General features: G+C 43.6%; 1 protein-coding gene across 1 annotated transcript in view; it reads right to left on the bottom strand.

Annotated features, from left to right (window-relative positions):
* tmtc2a (transmembrane O-mannosyltransferase targeting cadherins 2a) overlaps positions 1-25,714 on the bottom strand; it is a gene marked incomplete at its 5' end in the record, with an annotated part of 95,842 nt that extends 70,128 nt beyond the window's left edge. The window contains one exon of the mRNA XM_083658718.1: positions 25,632-25,714. Coding sequence (XP_083514844.1) covers positions 25,632-25,714 — 83 coding nt within the window. The remainder of the gene's footprint in view (positions 1-25,631) is intronic.
* Positions 25,715-27,085: the final 1,371 nt, after the last annotated feature.

The following is a 27,085-nucleotide window of genomic DNA, read 5'->3' as shown; positions in this document are numbered from 1 at the left end:
CCAAGACGACCACTAGTCTTCCTGGGGTCCAGACACATTACACATTACATACAAAACACAGTCAAAAGCAGTAGTAAAATACAAAAGTAAAAAGATAAGAAATAGTCAAATGCAATGAGCACAAAGGATAATTACAGCAAACAGAGTAAAAACAGTACAAAGACAAGATAGAAAACAAAAAGAAAAAAAGCTAGGCCAGCTAGTCCTGTAGCTGGCCTGTAGCCCAGAAGTCAGTCAGTAGCATACTCTATACTTTAAGAACACATACTGTAGAAAGTAAAGTCAGTGTGTGTTTGATGGTGTATGTGAGTGCAAATAGGATCTTAGCCTCTTTTTAAAACCAACTCTCCCATAGATGGAGGAGATATTATACCAGGTAGACTATTCCAAAATGATATAGCCCTGTATATAAATGTTTTATTCATATAGTTGGTACTTGGTTCAGGCAAGGTCAACTGACCCCCACTTGCGCCTCTGGTTGAGTATGAGTGAATAGCTGAACTTATGTGTGCAAGACAAGTCATTGAGGCACATGTTGAGGCAGATTCACATGAGGAAGAATCATTTGATTGCGCTGTATCTGGAACTTCTTTTCAGGCAGGAGGCATCCAAGCAAGAGATTGCTAAACCCCAAGCTCCCTGCTGTCCGTATCTTATCCAAAGGGAAGCAGAAATGCACCACGGAGCCCCTCACGCAAACTGGCCATGTTCTTATCAAAAGGTACGGTATACATGAATAATTCAGTGGCCTTCGAGTGTAGTGCACCAGATTAAAAAAGCTGGAAATTATAAATTGAAAGGGGAAAGTCTATGGAGGAGATAAAAGGATGCCCGCCAAAGATACATAAAAAATAAATCACTGTTGTCATAACCCATCATGAAAACACTATAAGCATATAGCCTTTCCCATAGCCATTGATCCATGAATATCAAAATGACGGGTGTGAAACAAATGACTTTCTGCAGAAAGATAAATACGCTGGCTGGTTTATCTCTGACCGGCGGAGGCGGGAAAATAGCCATTATCAAATGCAGATTCCCTCCATTTATCACAGCTATGTTCCACAGTGGCTCGCTCGCAGTCACCACTGCCATGTTTGTTTAAGCAGCGAGTGGCCTTATCTCCAGCAGGCTCTGGGTACCTGTGAAACCATCAGCACACTGGCCTCATCTCCAGCAGGCTCTGGGTACCTGTGAAACCATCTCCACACTGGCCTTATCTCCAGCAGGATCTGGGTACCTGTGAAACCATCTCCACACTGGCCTTATCTCCAGCAGGCTCTGGGTACCTGTGAAACCATCTCCACACTGGCCTTATCTCCAGCAGGCTTTGGGTACCTGTGAAACCATCTCCACACTGGCCTCATCTCCAGCAGGCTCTGGGTACCTGTGAAACCATCTCCACACTGGTCTTATCTCCAGCAGGCTCTGGGTACCTGTGAAACCATCTCCACACTGGTCTTATCTCCAGCAGGCGCTGGGTACCTGTGAAACCATCTCCACACTGGTCTTATCTGCAGCAGGCTCTGGGTACCTGTGAAACCATCTCCACACTGGTCTTATCTGCAGCAGGCTCTGGGTACCTGTGAAACCATCTCCACACTGGCCTCATCTCCAGCAGGCTCTGGGTACCTGTGAAACCATCTCCACACTGGTCTTATCTCCAGCAGGCTCTGGGTACCTGTGAAACCATCTCCACACTGGTCTTATCTCCAGCAGGCTCTGGGTACCTGTGAAACCATCTCCACACTGGCCTCATCTCCAGCAGGCTCTGGGTACCTGTGAAACCATCTCCACACTGGTCTTATCTCCAGCAGGCGCTGGGTACCTGTGAAACCATCTCCACACTGGTCTTATCTCCAGCAGGCTCTGGGTACCTGTGAAACCATCTCCACACTGGTCTTATCTCCAGCAGGCGCTGGGTACCTGTGAAACCATCTCCACACTGGTCTTATCTGCAGCAGGCTCTGGGTACCTGTGAAACCATCTCCACACTGGTCTTATCTCCAGCAGGCTTTGGGTACCTGTGAAACCATCTCCACACTGGTCTTATCTCCAGCAGGCTCTGGGTACCTGTGAAACCATCTCCACACTGGTCTTATCTGCAGCAGGCTCTGGGTACCTGTGAAACCATCACCACACTGGCTGTGTAGAAATAATGAGGTCAATTATGCTGTGTGAGATGGATGAGTGGAGTATTGAACAATGCTTAAAAGGGCAGTGCATCAAAATGAGGGGGGGGAATTGGCTTAAATGTTTCCGGACCCTGCCTAGATAATTAAAGAGGCCAATTTGTGTGAAGGATGATGGGCTTTAGGGTTGTAAACACAAGATAATGACCTTCCAACCAAGCCAAAGCCCAGTGAATTGGTTTTTTCGTCTGGGCAGAAAATAATCTCGCGCAAAATCCAGAACTGTAGATGTGACGGTGCAGTGCAGCAGCAGAGACACACATAGTGCATGCCAACACAGTGGAGAAGAGCAGATCCCTTCACTTCCAACAAAACATCATCAATCACTAATGGCCAATCCTTTTGATGTTGAGCTATCATAATCACCATCATAATCACCATCCTCTCGCTCCATAAAGCAAGTTCTGTCATTGCTCCTCCAAATAGCCATCCATTGTGTCACGACGAGTCAATCTGTAAACAACGCAGCTGTACTTCCACACTTCCTCTATCGGTGCTATCTGGTGCACTGTGACAGCTGGCTGCTTCTCCGCTTTTAGAAGCTTATCGAGAGGAAGCAGGAAGAGGAGAAAGGCTATGCCCTTCCACAGAGTAAATCATCTGGATGGGAATGAAATATGAACATATTGCTTCAAGCCATTTATAAATCCAATAAGAGCTGAGAGAAATGTATATATGACGGAGAAATCAGGTTGTATGTGAAAAATGTTGTACTTTTATCAATGAAGACAGCAGCCATTATCACAGCCATGTCTGTGGTCATAAACTGAGACTGTCAATTGAGAGATGAAGTAAACTCAACAAGAATCTGTCACTACACAATAATGATGGCCTCCCACTATAGGCCCTTGTTTTGATGTGGTAAAAGCAGGAAGTAAAGCAGGTGTAATGTAACCAATATAGGATTAATGAGGGCCCTGGCACTGGACCACCTAAATGGAATGGAACAACCATTAATAGTATTGGTTACACCTGCTTTACCACCTCAAAATGGTTGCTGCGAAATGGGCCTATAGGTCCTGTTTCAGGCAACTTCCTTTTGAAAGTCTGTGATATCCTGCTGCAAAGACATAAAGGGCCCATAAATACATAATACCCACTGTAGCACACTTCAGTGACTCCTTCCCTCCTGCTGCATCTCAAGACCTACCACTATATCTCCTCCACCCTTGAGTAAAGGTAGCAGGCGTCATCTGATCTCCCTCAAGCCCTCACACCAACTCTCTCATGTTTTTATGGGGTGAGAAGCACAAACCCATTTTCCCCACACACGGGCCACTCTGCATTTGGCCCGCTCCTGACCCACGGAGCCTTATGTATATTAGTATATTTTTACAAGGGCAAGTTGGACTCGCCATGCGTGGAGATGGAGAGAGCACAGCTAGGTGTCAGTGCCAAGGTTGCACAAATAATGAAGCTCTCGATTGGTTTTGTGAAGCACTTGGCACTAAGCGCTACAATTATAATTAAAGCGTATCCCATCCTGAGAGGAATGGGAGTTGCATTGCAGCTTGCATGGTCCAGTGATTTCTTATTTCATCATATTATCGGCATTTGTCAAAGAAATACAAACTATTTATTTCTCACTTTATCCTCGGGACAAAATTCCTGTGACTCAGCTAAATGCATGAGGCTATGGAGGAAAAGTGATTGCTTCAGGTCAGGTGACCATAAGTTATAACAGTGGGAGGCTTAAGATGTCGGTGCAGCACATCTCAAACAGCCATCATATATTATATACTTTAATTAGGTCCCTGTCCAAAGTTACATAACACCACCTACTCTTTCACCTAAGGCTGCGTTTGCATTGAAGGTCTTCATTTCGTACAACTGTGAATGTGCAAGCGTTGGCACATTAAGTTCTCCGCACAGCATGACTCACGCCAGCCGTTCCCCATCCGAGCTCAAACCCTCTCAGCCCACCACCACCCACAACCTCCAACCGCCTCTCAAACCCCAATGCACAGCTCACAGATCATAAGAACCGCAGGGGCCATCCGCCCTGTCAACTAATGACAGCTTCAACATCACCAGCCAAAGGCCCAATGCTGTCGACGCACACGCAAACCTACACAAGCACAAACAGGCCGCCTATAGGGTTCGCTGGAGCAAGGTCTCACTATCCGTTCAGTCAGCACATGCTTTACAAAGCTCTTCTCCATCAGACCTGACACTGGCTGTGGAGTAATATGAGTGTTTGTCAAGTGTCGCAAAAAAAAAAACGTGTTTGATTTTCTGTTCGGACAGCTGTTCTGGGAAAGCCCGGGTGAAAAACTCTACAGTCACTGAAAGATAATACGCATGCAAAGACTATTGATTACAAAAGGTAGAAAGTGGAACTGCAAGGGATTCACGTGATCCCCGGATCGTTTCTGGTTTTATATTACGCCCTGACTGCTGTGAGTTGTTTTTTTGAAGAAGTCCACCTTGTAGTTTAAAGAGGGGAAGTGGATGCCAGCTTCTAAGTGTAATGTAATACCAGAATAGGGAGCTTTGCTTACAGAGAGAGTTTTAGTACTCCACGACGTCCACGTAATTCAACCCCTACAGTTATGAATGGTCTCTATTAGGGAAGAGCATGAAGAACACACATGCCAGATAAAAAGCTTGTAAAAGGAGCTTTTCGCCACTTTTTCTGCAGTTCTGAGGAGTTCACCCATCCATACATGATAAATGTATGGTTTGGGGATGTGAATCTTGCAGGGCGCTGGCCAATTTGGAAGCCCAGTTGTCCATGGTTACCAGTGTTTTGGCATCTGCATCTGGAGTGTGGACAGTATACAGGGAGGGTCGTGGGACTGAGGTTTGGCGGTCGCGTCTTGGCATGCGGGCGGGTTGGTCATGCCTCATGAAGCAGAAGGCCATCCAAGGGTTAGCAGTGGCCTAAACCATCCTAGTGCATCACTGGCCCTCAGCGGGACACGCAGGGACAACCTAAAAATAAACAGGCCCTTCTCATGCCCATGTGCATCTAGGGATGAGCCGGTTTGCCATCAAATCGTAAATTGATGATTGAAGGGAGTGATCGCCAATTGGCTTTTCTACAGCGATATTTAAGGCGATTTTAACTAATTTAATATCATAAGACGTTATAAAAATTATCTCTAGATTCTAGAGATTATTTTTTATAGGGCACAGCTTCTAGAGTCTAGAGGATATGCAAATAGGGACAATCTAACATCCCTATGTGCATCTAGGAAAAACATCCCTGGAATCAAGGGTGCTGTGAATATTTACCAGGCATCACTGCATCTAGCAGGCTAGTATGGAAGCCCATAGCTGACTATATTCAAATGATAATGTAAACTTGAAAATGGTAATGTAATTTCTCTATAACATTATCATTTTCAACACATGTGTGTGTTATTTCAGTCAAAATTAAAATGAAAATGGAATAATCCAATTTTCATTTTCATTTTCATATACTTGTAAGGGCTTTCTATGACTATATAAGAATTAAAATGACAAGCTGTTTGACATTTAATTTTCAAAGTCCATAGCCCGCTCTACAATGGACTATATTCAAATGGTAATTTAAATTTGGTAATGAAAATGCAATCCGAAAAATGCAGCCTAATTTTCCATCTCTGCAAGCATTATTTAAGTCACAATTCAAATTAAAATGCATTTTTGTAGAAAATGTCAAATGATAATTTAAATAGTATTTGACATTTCATTTTAATTTAGTCATACTGCTTTTCAATGGACTATATCAAACTTGTAATTTAAATGTGGAAATGTAAATGCAATCCAAAAAATCCAGCCTAATTTTCCATCCCTGCAAGCATTATTTAAGTCACAATTTAAATGAAAATGCATTTGTATTTGACATTACATGTTTGACATTCGACATTACATTATCAAAGACTGCCCATAGCTGACTCAATTCAAATGATAATTTAAACTTGAAAATGGTAATGTAATTCCTCAATAACATTATCATTTTCAACACATGTGTGTGTTATTTCAGTAAAAATTAAAATGAAAATGGAATAATCCAATTTTCATTTTCATTTTCATATACTTGTAAGGGCTTTCTATGACTATATAAGAATTAAAATGACAAGCTGTTTGACATTTAATTTTCAAAGTCCATAGCCCGCTCTACAATGGACTATATTCAAATGGTAATTTAAATGTGGAAATGTAAATGCAATCCACAAAATCCAGCCTAATTTTCCATCCCTGCAAGCATTATTTCAGTCACAATTTAAATGAAAATGCATTTGTATTTGACATTACATGTTTGACATTCGACATTACATTATCAAAGACTGAACATGCTTTGCAATGTACTCTATTCAAATGAAAGACAGCAAAACAGCGCCTCCCGTGTATTGCAGGTTCACTTCGTGCGTTATCTGTGACAAAAGTCAATTTGAAAATGCAATGTCAGGCCCGCTCGTCAAGGCGGGTCTGAAAATTGGGAGGATGTCACCCATTGGCTACTTTCAGGCTGCCCCAGTTGACCGCGGAAGTAAACAGACCCACTTCTGGTCTGTCGCCTTCAACCCCTGGCGTGTCCCTGTTTACATCCATGGACAGATCACGGAGCTAGCGAGTCAACGGCTGAGAAAGAAGAAGAAAATGGCTGGTAAATATACGCCGGGATCATCTCACCAACACCTCTCACACTATTTTATTACTTTCTTAAATAAGCAACACCTTATGTCCATTGGCCGCACAGTCGTTCGGCCCATGCTAATGCTACTATCGATAGCTAAGCTAACGTCACTGCTAATGGAAATCCCTCAGACGAGGGCTCGCTCGGCTCTGTGTTGGCTGCCCCTGCCCAGTGATGGGTCGGTAGCGCGTCCGCCCGTCGTGTTGCCCTCCGGGGCCGCTTGGCGGGTGGTGCGCATCGAACTGGCTCCTTTCAGATAGACGGTCGGCCGATCCGACCGGGTGAAGTGCGTAGCATAATCACCCGAAGTCACTGCTAACTAATACTGCTAACCACGGCTAGCCAGGCCGAACCACGCTAGCTAGTTGTTCTCACGTTACCCCGGGCATGTTTGTAATAATGATACAATAATAACCATTGTAGCCAGCCAATAAATCAATCAATCAATCAAATTTATATAGCATGCAGCTGTGTGGTCTGCCGACTAACGTAGAAGCGATGAATATTTGTGCCATAAAATCTAGTCATGGGTGATCACTGACTCATTAAACCTCGTATAGGACAAGAGGACAAACATGGTATGTATCGATAGTAAGCTGACGTCACTAACTGTGTGTGTGTGTGTGTGTGTGTGTGTGTGTGTGTGTGTGTGTGTGTGCGCGCGTGTGTGCGCGCGTGTGTGTGCGCACAGTGGCTTGGCTGATAGGGGAGCTGAACTCTTTAGCCGACAGGCTACAGAGCAACATCATCACATTTTCAGAGGCAAATGACAGAGCAGAGCTCTTAAATGATCGTTTGGCTGAATACTCGGCTATTCATGAGGTCGAGGAGGGGGTCTTCGCCAACCTACGACAGGTGCTGGACGAACTTTCCGACGAACCCCGTGTCCGCGGAAGGCCATCTATTTACATCCCGATGGACGTCATCGAAGCATACCTCACCACAGGTATTGTTGTAGAAATATTTAGCCAAAGGTGTGCATGTCACTAGGCTTTAATACTGAATAGAGTCAACAACACATCTCCAACGTACCTATACAGGGGGCACGGATCAGATTACACTTGTTATGTCGTACATTCTGATCTTCTGCAGCTCTATCTACTCTGTTGCCTGTACGGGGAGCAGTAGGAGAAAGTTGAAATGAACTATGAGCATCAAATGAAAATTGTGTATTATCTGAAATGCAGTTATATTAGTATATTGATTAACTATTGATTGTCTAAATATATGCTTGTGATTAAATTTTCCCCATCAGGTATAAAAGTCAAAGACATAGCAAATCTTTTTGGCGTGTGTCAGAGGACCATCTATCGAAGGATGCAGGAAGAAGGACTGAGGTAAGCATGTTGATCTTCATCTGTTAAACAACATTTCTGTTAAGCCGTTTTCCCACATGCGTACCGGAAAATTACCTGTAAGTCAATAGGGTCTTTCACACCGGCCTTGAAAGCCGAAAAATGCACGTAAAATAGGAATCACGGCTCCGATGTGAAAGGCATGAATGCGCGTTGGTGGGTAATTCTTGTACGCCTTTTGTCCCGGCACCAAAGGTTGTAACATCGCCGTATTGGCGGGCAACCCGCCTCCACTTGAAAGGTCGTCGCAGCGAGCCGGAAAAGGTGCGAATGGTCAGCTCATTCATAAAAAAAATGACAGGGGAAATCACCTCATGTGATCAAGAAAGTGCACGAGTGAAAGTAAAAAAAGTAGCCTATACAATCATGACTGCAGGGACGCCAGGAGGAATGCTCCGTGCGGTTAGGCTTTATGCTCAAACGATGTTGACATTAGTTAACGTTAAGTAGTCATGTGCATTTATAGCCTATACTATTCCCCCGACGAACGTTATGCAGACTGCAGCTGTTTGATATGCGAGCGGTCGTGTATCGTTCCAATTTTAGTAGGACACCATATCGATCTGCCCGCCCACCATGCGAGTGCACTCAGCGGACTAGGAGGGAAGTCTTGTCGAATTAATTCCCTCTCTTTCAATGCGGGAGCAGGGGATTTCACCTGAAAGTACAGAGCAGCACGGTAATGTGGCCGTGCTGCTTGGCTCGTGTGAAAGCAATTTCTGTGGCGAGGCGGCTCGCTTTACGGGACTCCTAAACGGCAATTTTTGCGCGATCTGTGTATGAAAGAGCCTAATATCGGACATTTCCCTGAATTTCCCTTAACACCTTAGCGCGCGCATGTGGGAATCTAGTCGTCAAATAGCCGGTATGTTGGGGGGCGGGGGGAGGGGGGAGCTTATTTGGGGGGTCGGCAAAACTTGCCACACAATAAATCACACTCGTTTGACAAGAGCAGCGTCAAGCCAGCGTAATAAACACAGCCGATTTCCCCCCTCCCCTCTGAGAGAGGCCAGTCCTTCACTCAGTCCTCCTTACTTCGCAGCAGCCTGACACAGGACAGACACAGCGAGAATGGCAGAGGCTTGCAAGGCAAGCTGCCCAACGCTTGTATGTATGTAGAGAAAGCAAATGCACGAAGCGAAATGTGGAAGTAGTTTGCTTTGATGTGCGCGAATGATTAGATGATGCACTTTGAAGAAGTTGGGATCCGTGTCTGAGAGAAATAGTTGCTGGTTCGATGTTTATCCGTTCACCTGCGTCGCGTTGAAGCACTTTTTACAGACTGGCTTCGTTTGATGTGTCCGGGGTTGCCTTCGGAAATCAGCAAGCTGACATACTGCTCTTATTAGGCTATCACAAGATCATTTCGCCAGTTTGCTTTAATGTGCGCGAAGAATGATTAGATTATGCCCGCTGGAACATTAAGCAACGTGTGTAGGCTACACCTCGCCCATGATTGCTGTCGCGGAAAATGACTGGACCCGTTTCCACTTGCGTCCCCTTAAGGCCTAAACATGGTCGTCCGTCTCGAATTGGAGCCGTCTCGCCGTCTGCCGGCGCCAGCTAGCCCTACATGCTCGGACGCCACTACGCCCTCCCTCCCTCCCTCCTGTGGAAGCTCCGTGTGAAAATGGCGGAGATTGTGTGCCAGGCAGTCTGAATGAAATTGAATGTAACGTTCCCAATTCTATGTATTAAATTCTAAAAAACGACCCTCAACATTTGGGAAGGCTAAGCCACACAACTAGTTCGTTATAATCTAACATCATGCTTTGAAATGCGACTTTACGACGATGAGCCAGGGCAACGGCCAATCACAACTCTCCTGCAGCTGACGTCACGCACGTATCGTCGCCGTGAAGTCACATTTTCGAGCAGCCCCCGTCAGCCGACGGGGCCCCCTCCCCGTAGGACGGCGCTCCACCCGCCGTCCTACGGGGAGGGCGGGGCGAGGCTCTGACGGACGACCATGTTTAGGCCTTTAAGAGCATACCGCTCTTCTGACTGGCTCGAAACTGGTGAAATGTCGGCGATGACGGGGTCGCGCTTATACCGGCACGACGACTTTCTCACATGCAGGCATTAGACCACGTTCCGGTCATTTAGCGGTACAAAGCGCATGTGGGAAAACGGCTTTAGTGAGCTGTCACCGTCTTTGGGCGTCCGACATATGACTGCAATGATAACAATAGCCTAAATAGGGCCTATATCGTTTTAAAAGTGTTTTTATATCCACTAGTAGTGATTTTTTGTGTTATGTTTTGTTACAGGGCTTAGTTATGTGATTATATCATGTTTTCCTTCCTTACATACAGAATATCTGACTTGTATGCCAACATGAGCAATGCTGAGCTGGATGAGACAGTCGTCAATGAGTGACATCGTCCTAAGTGAACGCCCGCCTTGCCTTCTTCGAGTTTTTGGAACCGCCCGCCTGGACTGGAGTGGACTGACATTACATTACTTAAAATAGACCCTTTTCACAGCCACCATTTTGTGTCTAAAAGCTATGAAGTAACACAGGTGCACCAAACGTTAGGGTTTCCAACTTCCAATCCATTTAGGTGTTCCAGTGCTGGGGCCCTAATTAGTGAGTTGGTTGCACCTGTGTATCCCCTGCCTTTTAGACACAAAATGGCAGCTGTGAAAAGGGCTTATACTGATTTTTATTTTTCACATGATCTCTCACAGAAATCTGAAAACTGTATACCGTTTTGCAGTCATGTAGTTTGACATCTATTGAGTTGATTAGAGTTAAGTTGTGGACCAGTGATGTCTACTCAACAACTAAATCAACTCATTTACTGTCAAACTAGATGAATGTCTGCAAAAACATAGTTTTCAGATATGTGCAAGATCATGTGCAGAATTATTAGTCAGCATTGTTTTTCTGTGAAGCCTACACAAGGGCAAAATGCCAAAAGGAGGGTGGACATGGAGGACCAGTGCTAGCACGCAGAGCACTCCGCCAACACTGATCCCCAGTGCCATCTTGAAACACTGGTGCTTATGTAGGCCTGGTACATCTGAAGCAGCCAATCAGCAGTGACGACAGCCAATTGGAGTTGATTGTTGAACCAGCTCCAGGTGAGGGCTTAACCATTGCAGCAGAGGGAATCGGCAGGAGAGGGGCGTGTCTGGGACAAGGATGGAGTGAGGAAAGAAACTGAAAGTCACACCAAACCCAGGCTTTGGCCCAGGCCGTAACACCGCCTCATAATTTACTGGCTATCACATCACATCACTTGAAGCCATTGGCCCATTGCCCGCATATTCCAACGCAATATAGCCTTACCATGTGCAGCTGCTTCAATCAACTTCATCCATTAATTATCATGTCAGTTTGAGTTGGTTATTTTGAGGTTAGATAGTTAGATTAGTTGGTTATCAAGTAAGTTATTTTGAGGTTTTGTCATGTTATTTTTAAAATACCTCTACCCGTTTAGTTTTACGATGTTCAGCACTATTTGCACAGTTGCTGTTTTTATATATATATATTTATATATACACACGTTTTACCTCTCACTGCTTTCCCTTACCCTGTTAAGTACTAGAGCAAGAACAGCATGCATACATACTACTGGCAGGTGCTGGGTCATACTCATTACAGGGATATATTTCACTTCATGTAAATAAACAATGAATGTTGAAGTATGCCTGGTGTCACTGATTTTACGGATTTATTATAGATAAGATTAATACAGCAATGTTGATATTTGTAACAGACAAACTCTGATCAAGACAAAAGTTTTCATGCAGCCAGTGCAGTTACGTTAAAAATGTTTTATTTTACCTTGTCAAAATTAGTAATTCATAACATAGATACATCACAAACAATGAGACGTACAGTAAATCAGGCCTATACAGATGGTACAGGATTTGCTGTTGGCAGGTCTCACGTGGTTCGCTGTAATGGCAGGGTTTGGTTTTGTATGTGAACTTGCACAAAATGCACATGTGTTTGCTTCATATCGCTGTAATGGCAGGGTTTTGTTTTGCATGTGAACTTTCACAAAATGCACATGTGTTTGCTTCATATCCTCCTGACGAGAACCACCAGTCAGCATGTCGAAGAGCTGCTTGTTCAGTGTGTGGCTCTTGTGGCATCAACATGAAAATGTAGCGTCCGATAAACCCAGGTGACGTTCATGTTCCCATCAAACTTAATGGCCACCTGTAGATGTTGGAACACACACAAAGGACAGGAAGAGATATGAGATCATTTTAATGGTCAGAAAAATGTTGCACTTGGCATAGCCTATAGCAGCAAAATGAAATGTTTAGTTTAGATATGTAATTATTCACAGTGTGTGTGTGTATATATGTATGTATTTATTTATTCATATTTATTTACATGCGAGCCCAGCAGTTATTATACTCATAGTACAGCCATAGGATGACCAACCACCAGTCACGCCACATGCAGACTGGAGGAAAGTGATTAGCTATACCATGGGAAGCTGCTTGGTTGGTTATAAACTCACTTCATGTAACTGAAGCTCATCTTCAGTTTTAGAGGTAGCCTACATACAGACTAGTAGCGTAGCTACATCTAATCTAATGACTCCCCCATGTGAATTATTAAATAACATTAGTAGAGAAGTAATGTTGGCACATTCACCTTACTATGAATTGACACTCAACTAGCATAAGTAGTATAATTTATAGCACTATGCTTGACGCTGCTTTATATTGCAAACATTACCGTTAGGTTGCTCTAGATGATCAAATTCGTTTGCAAGTAGCAGCAAGCAACATGCTAACGTACACTCACCATTTCGTCATCTCGTCCATTTCGTCATTAGCGTTAATCCACATCACAGCCACTTCTTGCCGTTTATGTCTGGCATGGTTTAATTTCTCCAGTTATTCCGTTGACAGCCTGTGGTTGTAGATATTTACGTCCTATATTACTCACTCACTAACGTAACGTTAGCATTAGCCATACAGAGGGTAACGTTACCATGGTAACCATAGCAAACAATCCGCCTCGCGTCTTCCTTCCTACATGCCTGACTGCGGTGGTTGAAGGCGACAGACCAGAAGTGGGTCTGTTTACTTCCGCGGTCAACTGGGGCAGCCTGAAAGTAGCCAATGGGTGACATCCTCCCAATTTTCAGACCCGCCTTGACGAGCGGGCCTGACATTGCATTTTCAAATTGACTTTTGTCACAGATAACGCACGAAGTGAACCTGCAATACACGGGAGGCGCTGTTTTGCTGTCTTTCATTTGAATAGAGTACATTGCAAAGCATGTTCAGTCTTTGATAATGTAATGTCGAATGTCAAACATGTAATGTCAAATACAAATGCATTTTCATTTAAATTGTGACTGAAATAATGCTTGCAGGGATGGAAAATTAGGCTGGATTTTGTGGATTGCATTTACATTTCCACATTTAAATTACCATTTGAATATACCGTAGTCCATTGTAGAGCGGGCTATGGACTTTGAAAATTAAATGTCAAACAGCTTGTCATTTTAATTCTTATATAGTCATAGAAAGCCCTTACTAGTATATGAAAATGAAAATGAAAATTGGATTATTCCATTTTCATTTTAATTTTTACTGAAATAACACACACATGTGTTGAAAATGATAATGTTATTGAGGAATTACATTACCATTTTCAAGTTTAAATTATCATTTGAATTGAGTCAGCTATGGGCAGTCTTTGATAATGTAATGTCGAATGTCAAACATGTAATGTCAAATACAAATGCATTTTCATTTAAATTGTGACTTAAATAATGCTTGCAGGGATGGAAAATTAGGCTGGATTTTTTGGATTGCATTTACATTTCCACATTTAAATTACAAGTTTGATATAGTCCATTGAAAAGCAGTATGACTAAATTAAAATGAAATGTCAAATACCATTTAAATTATCATTTGACATTTTCTACAAAAATGCATTTTAATTTGAATTGTGACTTAAATAATGCTTGCAGAGATGGAGCATTAGGCTGCATTTTTCGGATTGCATTTTCATTACCAAATTTAAATTACCATTTGAATATAGTCCATTGTAGAGCGGGCTATGGACTTTGAAAATTAAATGTCAAACAGCTTGTCATTTTAATTCTTATATAGTCATAGAAAGCCCTTACAAGTACCGTAAATTCCGGACTATAAGCCGCGGCTTTTTTCCCGTTTTTTGGCCCCTGCGGCTTATATAACGGTGCGTCTTATCTATGGATTTTTTCAGAAAAAAAAAAAAAATACAAATAAAATCTCTCTTTTTTAGCACTCTTTCTAACTATAAATCCACTTCTGTTTTAATTTCCTCTCTTGCCCTCTTTTCACCACACCGCGGACACTGTGTGCACTGTAAAAATAAACAACGGTGGTGTTGTGTTATGTTGTTTTGTTGAAATGTTGTAATACGGTAAATGGGAGCTTCCTCAAACAGCCATCTCTTCCCGACAATCCCCTCTGTGCGTGACCACTTACATATGGTAATTACGGTAAGCAAACGGCCACTCGGGCAACAACTCCCTCCGCCGACTACCAGGAGAAAATCACAAACTTCGGCGAATTCACACAAAGGAAGATCAAGGAATATTCACAACAAGACGAGCAGTAGAAGCAACACTCTCACTTACCATGGGGAAGGTACGCAGAAATTCACACGAGGCAGCTTTCAAGTTGAAAGCAGTCAATCTCGCATTAAAAGAGAGCAGCCGCCGATCAAACAGAGCAGCCGCGCGTAACCTGGGCAAAAGGGACTGTCCGTCCGGGGGAGAACTACTGAACAACTCCCTCCCAACTATCAGGAGAAAATCACAAACTTCGGCGAATTCACACAAAGGAAGATCACGGAATATTATAGGAGTGTGAAAACATCCACAATTACCAACGGGTTCCAAAACGCTGGACTGCTGCGGGATGAAGAGGATGACGCCACGGGGACTGCCCCCTAGTCCGATACCTCACGAGTCCGATACCTCACGAGTCCGACACCTCATGGTTTTGGGTTAGGGTCTGGGGGAGGTTAGGTTTAGGCGTGGGGGTGGGAGAGGTTAGGTTTTGGGTTAGGGTCTGGGGGATGTTAGGTTTAGGCGTGGGGGTGGGAGAGGTTAGGTTTTGGGTTAGGGTCTGGGGGAAGTTAGCCTCTTTTTTCGGACTCGTGAGGTGTCGGACTCGTGAGGTATCGGACTCGTGCCATGGCACCTGAAGGAGAGAGGAGAGTGGTTGACGAAGCCACCCTGAACCTGTTCGTTTCCGACACTGAAGATGAGGACTTTGGTGGTTTCAGTACGCAGGAAGAAGAGGAAGACGAGGATTAGTGACTTGACTTCTCTGGTTACAGGTTTGCTGCACATATACGGTAGCCTATTGTTGTGTGATTTTGTCTGGGGATTAGTGACCTGACTTTTGTTTTGTTTTGTTGAAATGTTAATAAATGGGAGCTTCCCCAAACAGCGATCTCTTTCCCGACATTCCTCTCTGTGCACGAACCCTTTCATATGGTAATTAAACATCAAAACACCCGCGGCTTATAGTCCGGTGCGGCTTATAGAAGAAAAAAATAGTCAATTTTGGTCCCGCGGCTTATAGACCGGTGCGTCTTATAGTCCGGAATTTACGGTATATGAAAATGAAAATGAAAATTGGATTATTCCATTTTCATTTTAATTTTGACTGAAATAACACACACATGTGTTGAAAATGATAATGTTATAGAGGAATTACATTACCATTTTCAAGTTTACATTATCATTTGAATATAGTCAGCTATGGGCTTCCATAGGCTAGTATGAGAACCCTAAACAGAGAATTGAACAATTCGCCAAAGCTTTTAGAAGTGGATTTATTTCAGTGTTCTGTTTCAATAAATTGTTAACTGTCCTCCTGGAACACGAAAAGTTCAAGATCTATTTCTAAGGCCCAAAGTCAAATCAAGCTTCACCCACTGAATTATTGAACATATCAAACAGCAGGGAGATAAACAATAGAAACCTAGAGTCTTGAGCACTTTTGAAAAGTTTCGGAACTCAAGTTGGCAAATAAATCTTTGAACCCTACACTATGAGGATTTTATTCATTATGTAGATATACCGTTCATAAAATATTGCAGATAAAAAAGGACGTCTTGCGTTTGCTCAATTCACTACTTCAGGGGTTCCTAAACTTTTCAGACAAAGTACCACTATGTACCGAACAAAATTTCACAGGGACTGTGAGAGCAAAATTACAAAGCATTTAGACATTTTACCATTACAGGACCACTTCCACTGCGGATACCAGCCATTTTTTTCAGATAAAATAAAATCTGATGATTTAACTGTGCAATAGTATCAGAAAGGCTAAATAACAACATAAGGCTACTGATTAAAAAGGAACACACACACACCTGCCAACATTAAGCTGTGAAAAAAAGGACCTCTTTTGAAAATGTTTTTTCCCAGGCTTGCTTTTTGCTTTTAGCTACCTTCCTGACAAGCTAGCATGACATGGTACAGTACAAATCAATGCCTTATGCCTTATAGTTTCATATGCTAACAGAAACGCTGGCTTTAAAACTGAGCCCGCTACAGCCTCTGAAATTATTTTCAAAATCGTGATATTTCCCAGATATTGCGATATTTCCGAAAATCTGCCAAAGTCTACTCCTCAGGGTTCATGTGTATATGTAAAAGCTGTTGTCTGTAAAATATAAATAAATAACTAAATAAATAAATAAAAATGCAATGCTCTGGCGCACCACCAGGAGGAGCGGTCCGCGGCCCAGAGTTTGGGAACCAATGCACTACTTGAGCTGTTTTTGAAGGCTTCTGAAAGCTGGAGTACAAAAGAGGATTTCAAGCTGTACTATTTCATCCTCCGTCTTCTTCAACACAACTACTGCCCTGTCTTCCTGGATATACTGAATCAGACACTATTATAAATCTGATGAGAAATTCAATTTATTTTAATTTACACCATTCAATAAACTCAAGCCCTCATTTGTGGTTTTACAACAGTTTCAAACCCAGAACATCTGTAGAGTTTGCTGACAGTTCCTCTAAGTTGACCACAAAGTGCTTATTATGAGGCTTCAATCTGCTAGTAATCAAGATGAGATGACTCTCTTTTCTCGTCCCCCTATTGTGTGAATGATGGACTTCCCCCCACTCCGAAATGTAGGGATGCGAGGGACTGCAAACACAAAGACATCAATAGCAAGATACTCTTTTCATGGGCAATGGATGAAAAACACATGTTAATGCTTAATTCATAGGCATAGAGCTTTCAGCGTGAATCTTAAAACTGGTGTTTTAAGATGACAATATCCACGCAAGCACTTTTCACTTTTCACCAGCAAACCACACATTTCAATGAGCTCTTCTGTTTCTCCTCTGAATCTGAAAGACCTCTTGCCACAACGCTATCTCAAATTACTCATGAACACTTTATCGTGAACCGTACCAAATTGCTCGTTTTAATTTCCTAAACGCCAACTGTGACAATCCCATCCCTCTTCATAGACACTAGCTTCCTTGACTCGTCGTTGTTGCTTACTGCTTACTCACTCCATTAGCCTACTTCCTCCCTCAATATTTACTCGCCCCAAGCACGACATCAACAGCATCATCACAACTAGGGCACATGTTTTAGATCATTGCTACCAACTATGAGCACAGAGACTCCTGGCAACGTTTTTGGGCCCGAAACCCATCACAATGAGCTTTGGGAGTGCCAAGTCATAACAGAAACCATCACTCACCGATATCAAGTACAGCTCGTTGTAAGTTGTAAGTTAAGTTGTTAATAGCACACGTATCAAATGTAGCAGCTAATTGTTGTTAAGCCATCAACTGTAACATTAGCGACCCTCCTGTGGTTTCCCTAATGTGTGATTCTCTCCATAACCCCCAAACCTGCACACCTAGGTGTCAAATGAGGAGTTTGGGGAACATAAAGCCTATCTGTACTTTTCAAGCCAAAAGTCCATATGTCTTTCTACAATCAAACTAAGTATAGCCAGCAGCAAGGCAGAACTATGGAACAGCGTGAGGAAAACCCATGCCCCCCCCCCCCCCCCCCCCTGAGATGGATTGGGTTTTACACTACAGCTTTTCTTATCTGAATGGTGACTGATAACCTGACGCTAGGTGACTCATACTAGCCTGGTCAAATCATCCTGATCACGTCAACTCACAGATCAGTCTGGGCTCTTGGCCGCCCCCAGCGATTTCCAGAAATTAGAATGTGGCCGGGCCAATCAGGGACCTGCCTCAGCTCTTTGTTGACAATGTGATCGGCCAATCAGGGACCTGCCTCAGCTCTTTGTTGACAATGTGATCAGCCAATCAGGGACCTGCCTCAGCTCTTTGTTGACAATGTGATCGGCCAATCAGGGACCTGCCTCAGCTCTTTGTTGACAATGTGATCGGCCAATCAGGGACCTGCCTCAGCTCTTTGTTGACAATGTAATCGGCCAATTTTCAAGATTCAAGATTCAAGAGTCAAGATTTTTATTGTCACTCCGTAGTACAAGTATCACGTGTGAAATTCTTGTGCTGTAGGCTCCGTTACAACATAGTGTAAAAAATAAAAGATATATAAATAAAAAACAAGAGGCAACAAGCAATAAAGCAGTAAGACAGTGGCGTGTTCACTGCCCATAGTGCAAATGGCATGAACATACTTTAACATACCGTAATTTCCGCCCTATAAGCCGCACCGGAGTATAAGCCGCAGCAGCAAAATTGCCTGTTTGTTACATATATAAGCCGCACCGGACTATAAGCCGCAGGTGTTTTAATGTTTTTTTTTTTTTTTAATTGTGTTTTAATGTTTAATTACCATATGTAAGGGTTCATGCACAGAGGGGATTGTCGGGAAAGAGATGGCTGTTTGAGGAAGCTCCCATTTATTAACATTTCAACAAAACAACATAACACAACACCACCTGTGTTTTTTTTTACAGTGCACACAGTGTCCGCGGTGTGGTGAAAAGAGGGCAAGAGAGGAAATTAAAACAGAAGTGGATTTATAGTTAGAAAGAGTGCTAAAAAAGAGAGAATTCCGTTTTTTTTTTTCCGAAAAAATCCATAGATAAGCCGCACCGTTATATAAGCCGCAGGGCCAAAAAACGGGGGAAAAGCCGCGGCTTATAGTCCGAAATTTACGGTAATTAAACAATAACATTCTGTTAGGTGCAAATAGCGTATACCTAATTAAACATACTATTGAACATTAGTCATACATAATGGTAGCATCTACAGTGCGGTACAGTACGGCTACTACACTATTTGTGTATGTTAAGGAGTCTCGTGGACAATCATGGACGTGCCTCAGCTCTTTGTTGACAATGTGATCGGCTAATCAGGGACCTGCCTCAGCTCTTTGTTGACAATGTGATCGGCCAATCAGGGACCTGCCTCAGCTCTTTGTTGACAATGTAATCAGCCAATCAGGGAAGCTGCCAGAAAACTAATAAGAACCAATGAGCGGTAACAAGTGCAGTTATTAGCCGTTTTCACTTCCCACCCAATTCAGCCATTTTGTGTCTAAAAAGCAGGAACATTAATGAGGGTTACAAACTTCCAATCCATTTGGTGACTGTTTTGCTTGCACCTGTGTTACTTCCTGCATTTTAGATACAGAATGGGGGACTTGGATGGGAAGTGAAAATGGCTACTTGCAGAATTAGACTCAATAACAACAATTAAAACAAGAACAAGAGTATGCACCCGTGGAGTCGCCGGAAAAGATATTTTCGCCATTCCTCAAGGGGATTTGGATTAGATTCGGCGACGCTGATTGGCTGAAGGAGTTGTCTGTCAAGGCAAGTACTCCCACCCACTGAAATCGATGCCGGCAGCTGAGAGTCCAGACTGATACATACGTGTCGAGCGAAACAGAATGTGAGGTCACATGATCAGGATGGTTTTTCCCAGGCTATGCTGAAACAATTACAAGTACAGTTACAGTATACACTCCATCCAACACAACAAGGCTGCTTATTAGCAGCGCTTCCTTCCATTTACTGGCCAGAGACACATTTATATGTGTAAAGCTTAATTTATACTTATAAAGCCTGGATTATGCTTGACGCTTTGGCCGGCCGCACGGAAATGAGAGACACGGAATCCGACGAGGAAACGTGTGGAGCTTGTATACTCTGTGTGGGTTTCTGCAGGCGGAATTGAGCGCGAGTCTTGAAAACTCCACTTTGTCCGCCCGTCCGCGTCCGCGTAGTTACAAATTTCGGCGTGCGCACAGCCGCTCGAAAACCGTCCGCACGGAGCCTTGCGGAGGGGCGTGTCTGCTGATTTGACGTCACTTTTCCGCGCGGACACTCGCGTTCCTCGCTGATGCGGAAAGCATAATGAGACCTTAAGAAAGTGTCGCTCAGCACATGGTCGCAGACGAAAAAGAAAGTGTCGCTCATGGTGTTGCATTTATACTTCAGTGAACGTTCGCTTCTGTTTAACGGTCACGTGACACTCGAACGCTATTAAATGCTGACAGCCAAGAGAAGAGAGGGAACGCACAGCGAAACCACATCGGAGGCAAGATGTAACGTACTTGACTGCAGCCGCATATAAACGACACACAACTCACCTCCTCTCTCTCTGGGAAATGCACAATGTTCTTTGTGATTTTCACGAAGTCATACTGTAGATCAAGGACAGGCTGATAAAAATAGCGGAGACACGTTCATTCATTTCAATCGAGTGAAAACCAAAACAAGGAAGTCAAACGCATGCCGTCTATATAGCCAATCAGACTTGCGCGATACTATGACGTAGTCAGCGACACTAGACATTTCACCAGGTAGCAGACACTGCTCGCAGACACTTGAAAGTGTCGACTCAAGTCCTCATTTCTGTCGGCGACCGTTTCAAAAGTGTCGGCAGACGAAGCATAAATTGGGCTTAACAGTTGGCAGTCATACTGACAGAAAGAAGGGAATGAGAAATCAGCGGTTTTCTTGGAGTTCAATTTATTCCATGTCATTGTTCTATGTTGTTGGAGCGCTCCATAGGAAACTGAGCAGGCCAGGGTCATTATTGTTTTTATTTACAATTTTTAGAGTAAGAGTTCTACACGAGTAGTACTAAGAGGTTACACAATGTGCGGTCCATTATCATACATTAAGAAAATGCTTTAATACTTCAATCAAAAATCCATACATGGTTAATTGGCACCTTTGAAAGACGATCCCATATTGATGCATTTATTGGTCAACCTCAAGCTGGAGAAGTAACAGATGTTGGAACCAATCTGTTTCTGTGATCTTCTGCCTTGATTGTGGCAGCGCACTACGCTGAGCCAGTACTGTGTCACCTCTGTGTTATTTGTGGGAGGATGTTTAATCATATAAGCCTTTGTTTGGGACCAAGGATGAGGCCACACATTTACAAACGTCACGGAGGTTTAGCATACACAGATCAGAATATCATGGTGCTTGTGAAGGAACTGCGTCAGCCAGCAACATCCAAACCGCACCAAACTCCACCCAAGCCAACCGAGCCCCGCGCCCACAGATTAAATTGTTTTGCTCTTCTGAAACAAAGAGGGAAGATATTCTCATTGCATTTCCCCTGAGGAACCGTAATGCATGTGTGAGTTGCGCGGGGAGACTGTGACGTGATTGGGGTCACAGATGTTTCAGGATACGCGACTCTGAATGCTGAAAGCCACTTAGTATGCATTCCATCACAGGGTGCTCCCTCAACGTGCCTCTGTGTATCTGTTGTAAAGAGACCTTGCCGCACCTTTAGCGTCCTCTGAAAACCTCTCGTTTAAGACATCCATCACTGGGCGGGGTCAATTTGTCAAAAGGCGCGGTTTAAAAACCAATATCATTGAAATGTTGGCAGCATGCAAAGCGGCATTTGTTAACCTGTCAAAAGCCACCATGATGAGTATTCAAGGGAGAGTTCAGAGTTCACAATCACAGTGAATACATTTTCCAATATGACGTACGGCCCTGAAGCTATCACTCAGCTGGCAGTAACATCAGTCACAATTTAAACACCCATGTAGATAGATACACAGTGACAGCACTGTGTATATAGCCTGTTTAAAATATGACAAAGCTCTTTACCACTCGTAACCTTTTGATTTCTAAAAATAAAAAATAAGAGATGTGCCTGACTGTAAACCATCAGATCACATCCTAATAAAGCTTGATGATTCCGCCCTCGTCGTGTCTGGCGCGCGTCCTTGCTCAGCACCAGTAAAACGCAGTGCTTTCACACGCACAGGCTTTTCATTGGGATTAGCTCTGGCCGGTGGAGCTGTTGGCCAGGCTCTGAGATGTGCCCAGGAAAAACACTTGACATGATTGAAAAAGCAGAGACTCGCAAGAACATCCCACAAGTCGGAGCCACTGGACACAGAGACATCATCTGCCACAATCACACAGTCAAGGGTGGTACAGTAAGAGCTGCATGTGACAAGCAGTCAGAAAGTGTATTTACTCAAGTGCTATGCAAGTACAGTTTATGAGGCACTGGCACTTTAATTGAGTATTTAATTTTGCTGAGACTTTATATCTTTATTCCAGAGGGAAATATTTTATTTTTGACTGTACTTCACTACATTTACCTGACGGCTGTAGTTGCTAGTTTATGCTAACTGCATCTACAATTTAACACTCTGTTCTTCAGAATGAGTACTTTTACTTTTGATACTACTGTTTCTATACTTTTACTTAAGTACTTAAAGGAGAACTTCAATGAAAAACAACGGTGATTTATTTTGCACATGATCTCACAGATGAAAGAAAAGTTTGTTTTGCAGACATTTGTTTAGTTTGACAGTTAGAGTGACCTCACTGGTCCACAACTTAACTCAGATCAACTCTCATTAACTGTCAAACTGAATGAATGTCTGCAAAACTGTTTACAGTTTTTGGCTACTAGGAACCTAGGGTGGAGACTCTGGAGATGTTGCGCCACTTGTCCTCTTCTCCCTACTTATACTCCCACCACATCACTGATGACATCACAATTGCTCAAGTGACATCACTGATGACATCACAATTACTGAAGTAACATCACTGATGACATCACAATTGCTCAAGTGACATCAATGATGACATAATCACTGATGACATCACAGTCGTGACTGAACCACACCGCTGTCAAACAGACTTGCTCAAGTGACATCAATGATGACATAATCACTGATGACATCACAATCGTGACTGAACCACACCGCCACACCGAGCCCACAGACGCCACCCACTTAGCCAATTTTAACTAAGATGTGTGAGATCATGTGCAAAATAAATCAGCATTGTTTTTTGTGTGAAGTTCTCCTTTAAGTAAAGGATTTGAGTACTTTTTCCACCAATGGTGATAAGAAACAATCATCTTACTATGAGGTGATAAGATCATCTCCGCTTGGAAGGCGGTTAAAAAACATACAGATCAGGACCCAGCTACAGAAAAACGCATCCAGAAAGAATTCCCCAGGGGAGCGACAGGGGGCGCGGGACTCTTGACCTCAGGGTAAGGACGCGGTTTGATGAACGAGCAGGGAAGGTCAAACCTCTGATTGGTATTCAACCTCCTACATCTCAGAGCACTGAGCCAAAACGCCAGTGTCTGTCCTCTCCCCGGCGAGTGTAAATTACCACTGTGACTTTGATAGATACACACACGGGGGCCGCTTTGGACTTGGAACTTTCAGTGTGGGGACACGGTGCGAGCGTGGGCTTGAAGCCAGGGGAGGGCAGCGCCTCTGGTGATCCGTCACTGGAGGGCCGCTTGACAACGTCACTGTGTCATGGTCAGACTTACAGACAAGGCTGATGGATGAAGAACGTGTTGTACACATTACACGAGTAGTACAGGCGAGGTGTGATGTCATTAAAGACTGGAGTACAGAGCACATTTCTTAGCACCGTCAGTCTGTTTCCCTCCTTTCTTTGGCCCTCACCCCCTCCACATACACACACACCTTGTCTCATTCACACACAATACACAGGGGTCACTGAGTGGTGCTGAAAAGTAGAGGCGGGGGTCTTTGACCTTAAAGGGGTGTTTGGAGATACTAGCCAGACAGCAACCAGTGACTGAAGTGTGGACAAAATGGAGGCGACCTGTTCACTGTCTGTCGACCAACAGCTCATCCTATTAAAGCATAGCCTACATAAATGTTATGACGTATGACGCCAGTTTGACTGCCAGGATCCAGAATTCTGATTCTCGAATCTCGATAGGACATTAATAGAAGTTTTGTTAGTTTTGACAGCCTTCTACATATTCTTCAGGACCAGTGATGGTGAATTACCTGACTCTAGTTTCTCTTTCTAAGCCCATGGTACAGCTCAACCAAGAAGGACTGGACATTTGTATGGTGGGCAGTAATCCTTCAAGCAGGCAGAGGCTAAACCCACTTAATCTCTGCCTGCTTTTTATTTGTGGAATAATTTAGTTAGTCTTTATAGGCTGAAATGGACCTTGATGATGTAAATTCATAGTAGTAAATAATAGCATAGCTCCAAACTCATGACTGAAAAGGTGACAGATAGCCTACTGGGGCAGACACAAAAACAATAAAAAAGCATTCACTTAAGTGCCCTATTTTTGGGATCAAAAAGGTGACTGGTACCTAAAAGTGGCTAGTTTGCAGGTATGCTGTGAAATAGTATTAACTGATGTATGCATAAAGGTGGGATATTGGGGGGGAGGGTGCATAAATTAATGATTTTCTGTGAGTTTAATTGATTGGGGTGTGTAAATGTTGTTTGCCTGTAGTTTGGCCACCTCCACATCACTGCCCTGCAGGCACAGGTCAGGTATGGGTGGCACAGAGGTTTTCCCCACAATCTCTTCCCAACCTCTCATGAAAGCATGCTAGTGTTGACAAATGCAACCTGCCCCAGTTTAAAAGAGGCTTGTGTTTACATGCAGCTAGGCGCTGATCAGACCAAGGCTGCTGTTACAACCGAGGAGCGATCAACGTGTTGAACTTGTACCTCCTTTGTTGTTATTGTGTGTAGCCTACTCTACCATGTGGCGGTGTGACTGTTAACTATTAAATTAAGATGCAATAGCCTGCAGTTTTGAAGGATGCTTTGAATGATCGCGGTCCATTGAGTAGGAATGTTATGATGACGAGATACCACCAATGTCGCTCTGAGAAGCACGTGGGTCGGTGGGGAATACAAGTTCATAACATTACAGGATTAGATGCATATTACAGGAATATTAATGTGATTTTAGCAATAGCTAGTATTTCATTTCACCACATCCTCCCTCTCCCGCTCTCCCTCCCTCCCTCAGTCCCTCTCTCTCTCTCTCTGTCTGACTGCAGCCTGCAAATAAGCAGTGATTTATTACAGGCTACGGACAAAAGCACATGCAAACAAGCGAAGCGGGGGAGCGCAACGAGCCGTCCCCCTCCGTTTCCGTGCCGAGGTAAACAGGGGGAGATGACAGTGGAGGAGCGGATAGATGGTCGGTGATGCTGGCCGGGTGTTGGGTGGTGGGTGAACCGTAACGTTACCTGTCATCGTAGCAGAAATCTGCGTCCAGCGTGTTGAGATAGAGACCCACAGCCGCGGCGGTGCACACCAGCTCCGTGATCATTTCTCACAGCGAAGACTTGGGAAAAGAACCGGGATAGAAATGACACTAGACTAGATTGGAGTCCAACACAAGTCTCTGTAGCGTTATTGTGCTCTCAATTCGGCCGCTCCAGACAACGCAGAGCATTTCCCGTGGCATGCAAAGTGTCTCAAAGTTTGCCATATTCCCTTTAACCCATGTTGCTCACAGACGGGTCGGGGGCGTCTGGAGGCAAAGCTATTGCCGTCTGTGTTGCGTTGTCCTCGGTGTGCGCATCTCTCTGCCTTGGCACTGAACTGGAGAGCAGAGCAGAGAGACGCATGTGGTTTTCAAGGAGTCTGGACATGCGCACTGGGCTCTGCACTGGGGGGAGTGCTGGAAATAACTGATAGTGTTTTATGGTTTTTATGCATCGCTGGTCGACTTGAATAAGAATCCATCATGGCAAGGCATTTTAACTCTAGTCAATCTAACTAGTCCAGTGTAGCCTACAAAGGTAACATGTAACATGTCCAAGCAAACCAAAATCACCATAAAGTCTGTGGTATTCAATAATTAATATTGTATATTCATGGGATTTCATTTAATCTCTTATGTTATTGATATATAATCGTTATGGACTTACAGCTACACTGTGGCACTGTTTACCCAGGTATGGGCAGTGCATGGTTCTCAGGGGTTCTTGGGGGGGGGGGGGGGGGGTTCCAGGGGGTCCCCAGCAAATAGGGTAATATTTTATTTTCACTAGAATTCTAACCACTAGAATTCATGGCCAAAACTCTAGGCTTGCCCGCTGCGCACAGCACACAATTGCCTGCTCTATAAGGCATACGCAGTTTACATTTGCACATGTCACTGATAATGTCACAATACCTATGACATTGACTGATGATGATGTCACAATGCCTATGACATCATCAGCGCCTTTGACATCATCAGTGATGTCATAAGATGATTTTGTCAATAATGATGTCACTGATGACATCACTGATGATGTTATAGACATTGTGACATCATCAGTGGGACAAAAATTGAAACGGACATTGCCCACTTGAAATAGATATTGCCCACTTGCTCCCTTTTATACAACACATAATAACGTAATGTATGACTATTTTTGGTCATGGGTTTCTGGAATAAAACATGCCAGATGAAGGTCGTTTGACCGAAACGTCATGTATTATTTTGTTAAAAAAGTCTTCCCCAAGTGAAGTCATGTGCGCTGTCTCTACGTCTACGACTTGTAATAAAACATCTAAAATGTGACGACCCTCCCACTCTCCTGGCCGTGTCTTGCAGTGTTTGGGTAAAAAATGCAGCCCCCTATGTTGTTATGATGAAAGGTGAAATTAGTTATATAGGCCAAAACCGTGTTTGAGTCCAATCTGTAAA

This window comes from Poromitra crassiceps, assembly GCF_964638095.1.
Source record: "Poromitra crassiceps genome assembly, chromosome: 2".
Lineage (NCBI taxonomy): Eukaryota > Metazoa > Chordata > Actinopteri > Beryciformes > Melamphaidae > Poromitra > Poromitra crassiceps.
This window is presented reverse-complemented; position numbering and strand designations above follow the sequence as displayed.